General features: G+C 31.6%; 1 protein-coding gene across 1 annotated transcript; it reads right to left on the bottom strand.

Annotated features, from left to right (window-relative positions):
• Window positions 1–265: 265 nt before the first annotated feature.
• LOC134267275 (multiple epidermal growth factor-like domains protein 10) lies at window positions 266–2,776 on the bottom strand. The gene is made up of 4 exons (XM_062749495.1): window positions 2,773–2,776; window positions 2,140–2,265; window positions 1,659–1,814; window positions 266–522 (listed from the first exon to the last, which is right to left on the bottom strand). The coding sequence occupies exons 1-4, from the start codon at window positions 2,774–2,776 to the stop codon at window positions 362–364; spliced, it is 447 nt and encodes a 148-aa protein (XP_062605479.1). The 3' UTR covers window positions 266–361.
• Window positions 2,777–5,817: the final 3,041 nt, after the last annotated feature.

The following is a 5,817-nucleotide window of genomic DNA, read 5'->3' as shown; positions in this document are numbered from 1 at the left end:
TACGAACAAAAAAAAATTGATGCCTGGGTGTTTATATATTTCTGGGTTTATTTTTGTTGCAAATGATACAACTTATAATTTTCAAAAATTTTAAGATCTTGTAAACGTTCTATGATGTTCAAAATTTCACCTTTCTGTAACGATTCTTACCAATCCATACAATTATGTTTCAATTCAAATTCCATTTTTGTGTAAATTTGAATAAAAATAGTGAAAACATACGTGCTTAAACGTATTCATTTTACTCGTCGAAACATAACTCAGGTTGTTATTTGCAATAGCTATGACAAAATTTTGTTTGTAATATATATACCTTAAACTTAATTATTAAGTTAATTACATTTAAGATTAGCGTCTTAAATCAAAACCTTGTGATGTACAACAACCGAGGTTTGTAGAAAATTGAAAAATACAGATAAAAAATAAACTGAATGAATGCTATAAAACTAAGAGCAATAATGCTAGAAAGGAGTGCGTTTGAATTTCTGTATCTTCCCGTAGACGTGCAGTTGTCTTCCCTACCTGAAGAGAAAAAAAATAATTCTTTTATCGAAAATTCCTTGTTTTAAATTATCGCCTTAAAACTAGTTTTTAAGGATAAAGAAATAGTAATACACGCATATGTATACTTTGAAACAGTGTCACCCTCTGGTAAAATTTATCTTCTGCTTGGGTTCGCGCATTTTATGGAGTGTTGCAAACGGAATATAGAACATATGGAATTCTCATAACAGACTTATACTCCTTATCTTTAGTTTAATATTGTGTGTTTCTCTAAATTTCTACAAATATCTAGATAAAGGAAAGAAGATGGGCGAACAAGGCGGGCATAATGCCTATAGCGTCAGATATTAAGAAATCATATTAAATATGTGAATTGATTATTTAAATTAACTCATAATTATTGAAATTTTAGAAATTATGCCAAAAAAAAATTTTTCTGAGAGAGAAAAAAATCTCGTAAAAAAATTTCTTTCATAAAATTATTAGATGGGATTCGAACCCCCTAAGCAATAAAAATCCGACGTATCAATAGCATACTGCTTTGAGACTAACGCGTTAACCACTATGCTATACCGCTTATGGAGATTCAAGGCATTTAAATCTTATTTGTGATATGACCCGCGACTTAATGGACTTGAAGTATTTCTCGGAAAGATGCTAATGTTGTGTCATAAAAGTGCACTTTTAAGGTATAGTGGGTCCTCTCTCCATTTTTTTTGAAAACCAATAAATGTGTATTTAATTGCACACTTTTAGGATCATCTTTCAAAACAATGGAGAGAAGACTCACCCATATTGAAAATTTTTGTTTAAGAATGAGAAAATGATCGTTTTTGTTCTTTTTAGTGTGTGTAAGCTTTTTCATAGGCAAAAATTTTCAGTCTTTGTGAGATTTTTGTAAATTGTAGAGATTTTACATAAAGTATACTTTAATATTAGATGAAATATCAAGTAAAATTTGGATTCAATTGGGATTAAAATTTTCACTTCTTATCTGTCGGACTATAGGCATTCTGCACGCCTTATACGCCCATCTTCTTTATGTAAGAGTTTACAATAGTTCTCAGACAGCTCAAAACTTCATTGTTATTTGATACCACCTGCACATCACTCACAATACCTCTAATACATAACATCTTATTGGGGATCCTTACCTTCATTGTAAAACATTTCGTTTCCCTCACCTCCACAACCAGTAACAAAATCACACTGTTCTTCTCTGCATTTACATTCTGACTTGCAATTTTCACCATAATGTGGATATGAGCAATTTCGTTGACATGACTCTCCTACGAAACCGAGTGGACACTCTAGAAAAAAAAGACAACGTATGGAATATCATTGGAAAATGCAATAAAGGCTATACTTATTATTTATATTTTGAAATTCTAAACAAAATTCCTTATCTTACCATCATTTTAAACAAGCATTTTAATCGTAGAATTTCCTTGCAGAGCAAATTATTTAAATTTCCCATTTTGCGATAAAACCAATTTTCAACAGTGTCTATAAGATTTGGAATCGACTGAATTGACAAAGTGAAACAAGATTTAAAGTATTGATTTAGAGGTACCCTTATTTTATAACCCGAATTTTTAGATACGCTACATATATACAATATAGATATGTCTATACCTTTGCATCCATTTATGTGATCACAAAGTTGCTGAACACATAAACACGCTGACTGGCAACCATCTCCATAGTTTGGGTATCGACAGGGTAATTCACATTCGGGTCCAAAATATCCTACACTACAACCTTAAATAATAAAAATTATTTTATGAAGAATAGATCACCTTGATATTTCTATCTACTCTTTTCATTTGTTGGAGAGAGAGAGAGAGAGAGAGAGAGAGAGAGAGAGAGAGAGAGAGAGAGAGAGAGAGAGAGAGATTTTCCATTGAAGGTACGTACCTGAAATGTTCTTCAAAAATATAATTTCAGTTGAAGACATCAGTAAAAGTTGCAATAGTAACATAATGTTTCGGAAAATTGCTTTAAACATAGTGTGCATCTTTGTTGCTTGTATGATAGATATTTTTAAGGGAATATATTTAGAAGCACTCCAGCTGCAAATGATCGCGATATCTTAATATGTAGTGTTAAGCATGCATTTTAACTTCCTGCTCAATTTCAAATCTGGAAACTACAATAAATATTATTAAAAAAATAATATCAGTTTAATATTTATATATCAATCAAAATAAAACAGGAAGAAAGGCAATGCTGCAGCTGCAGGAATTTATTTCGGAAATAATGTTTTACCCATCGTATAATAATAACACAATATCCATGAAAGAGTATCACCATCCGAATTCCTCATTTACACTTTCAAAGGAGATGCACTGCAGTTTTTATTACCACAGTTAACTTCGATAATGTATCTTCATAACCAAATATAGCATGTTTTGCTTTTGTTTCTTTAATCTCCGTGAACTACGACAAAACTCTGATCGCCGAGCGGAAAACTTAACAGCTACCATTGCGAAAATGTGAAGATAGACAACATTAGCTGAAATGTCAATAAAACAAATCACCTTTCACTGCTAATTTTGCGGGCGTTGACCATTGATCTTCATTAATTTGACCTATTTTTTGAAAAAAAAATTACCTCTAGTAATATGTTTAAAATATTTATACTAGGGCTTCTTTTTCTTACTGGTCATCTACCTGACTTGCATTTTAGAAACTTACATCTTCGCTCTCATAGGAAAATATTAACATTAAGTGTAATTTTTTTAAGAATCGCAAGAAACTTTCATTAAAAAATGATTTCTTGTGCATGAATAATTTCAGGGGAAAGGTCGAGTTTATAAGTGTTCTCTGAAGCTTTTGTGAATTATGACAATTAAATATCAAAAATTGGAACTAAATTATAATATGCAAACATAAATCAGAGGGTATTACAATATAGTAAATCAAAGTATCATAGTTTTTACTTCTGAAGGTAAAAGTTCAATGTTTTTAACTTAGTGAATAAAATATTTTTATTTAGTAATTTTTTTATAACAGTAAATCAAGTTCTTACATAAATAAGTCGAAGTTTAAAAGTTTTTTTAATGGTAAATTAAAGTTCCAATTCAGTTAACAAAATATTTTTGTTAGGACGACCGCTATTGTGATAAAAAATTCCTTCTATTCTATTTGTTTGTATGCTTTTGATATACAAATGTGTTTCATAGAAATTTTAGTCACAACCATTACTTTCGTAAATAAGGTCCAAAAACATTAGCTGCTTAAAATTTTATTTCAAAAAACGTGTCAATTAATTTCCGTATTATTTTAACATGCTAAAAATTGTTAAAACCATAATTATAATATTGCATCCATTATTTTGCACCTGTCTTATAAGGATTAGTTTTGAATATATATGCATAATTTGCCATTTTTAAAATAAATTATACTTTTATTTTCGTTTTATCTCATGATAAAAAAAAATGCCTTTTTCGCAACTTCTGCTTTCAATACGTTCATATTTTAGTTTTTTTCAAAGAAAAGTTTAAAAAAAAGAAGAGATCAGATAACCTTGACACATTCTGCAAAATCGAATCGTATGATAAGTATATAATATTTCCTTTGTATCGGGAGCTTAGCGTTTGGAATTCTGTTGAAAGTGTCTGTCGACGAACTGCATGTTGCCCGCTTTACCTGCAAAAACATTTTACCTGAAGATAAATTGCTAAAATAAATCTTCGAAAGACAAGGAAATTATTCAAAGTAATATTTAACATGTTTTAAATATGAATAGATATATATAGAGGTATACCTTTAACTTTGAGTAAAAATCTTCTGTCAACAATTCTCGTCTGATTGGATTACCGATTTTTATAACGTCTTGGGAAGGGGATTTATTATAAAATACAAAATGCTGAGATTCGAAATACATATTTCTTATCGCTTGAAAAATAGTCTTTCTGATGCCATATGCCAGAAACTCCCCAAATAATGAGAAAATATATTTCAAATGCTGACTGACGTTTTTCATACTTATTTTAAGGCAATTATATATACACTGGATTGTAGACGGACTTAAGCGTTATTTCCTGATCATGACAAGGAACATACGGCGGATGTGACCGGTCTGCAAGGGTTGCTCTCTGCTCCATAGTACCTGATCTCACCTTTGATGTTTTTGGAGGTCCATGTTTGCTCTGCTTCAATTTTGTTTTGTGAAATAACTAACAGTATTCAAGCTCCTCAAAAATTCATTAAACAATGCAAAAAAGGAGCAGAGCAATGAACTGTTGAGCTTCATTACAGTTTATTATCTTCATATATGAAGGATATGGAGATAATGAACAGTATTCCAGATAAAAAGTCCATAAAACATTGTAACATAGGAGCAGAGCAAACACAGACCTCCAAATCATCAGGTGAGATCAGGTACCATGGAGGAGTGAGCATCCGCTCCTGACTTGTCACACCAGTCTCGTGCTCCTTGTCATGATCAGGAAACAAAGAAAAAAAATCCCGTCGTCAATTCAGTGTATAAATAATGGACAAACAATTAGTATGAAAAACGTCAATCAGATTTTGACTCAATGGTAAATTGTATTTGCTGGCAAGGTCATTGTATCGACCATCGAACTTACGAAATGATGACTTTAAACGAGCCTGCTGTAATTCTTATTTCATCAACTTGTTTTTCAATAATTTACCTCGCTGCAGAAATTGTTCATACGTAGAGGATGCTCTTGCTTATCGAATCAGCTGAGATATGCAAAGTGCGTATTCAGGTGTTGAGGATATATTGTGGCATATGTAAGGGAAATTAACGATAGAAAAGTTAAAGTCATCATGTTTATCATAGAACTTGGTTGTTAGATTATAATTAACGTCTTTTTCAAGTTGGTATCTTTTATCTCAAGCTCACCATGATATACCATATCGACATAAGAATGGAAAAAAACATTGTTAATTGACAGTAGGTTGTCATTACAGTGGACTTGAGATATCCGGACCTCAGATATCCGGATGCTTCAGTATCCGGACAATTTTTCATCGGAACGGAATTTTTAAATGTTATATTGTTTTGTTTAACTGGTGATTCAGGTAACCGGACGCTTCACATATCCGGAAAAATTGACTAGGAACGAAAGCGGTCGGATAAATGAGTCTCCACTGTATATCTAATTGTCGAGTTGAAGGGCACATCAATTTGTTTTCTTTTTAAGCATTAAATTTTGCACAAATTCTGCTTCATATGAATACAAAAGTAGGTCTGCTAATACCGGGGCGCAATTGGTACCCATGGAGATTCCAATGCATTGTTGGAAGACCGGGTCTTCAAAAACAACATAGCTATTGCCA

Source organism: Saccostrea cucullata, unplaced genomic scaffold (genome assembly GCF_032062105.1).
Source record: "Saccostrea cucullata isolate Sc308-1 unplaced genomic scaffold, CSIRO_AGI_Scuc_v1 ctg10001, whole genome shotgun sequence".
NCBI classification, from domain to species: Eukaryota; Metazoa; Mollusca; class Bivalvia; order Ostreida; family Ostreidae; genus Saccostrea; species Saccostrea cuccullata.
The sequence above is the reverse complement of the archived record's forward strand: the minus strand, read 5'-3'. Positions and strand labels throughout refer to the sequence as shown.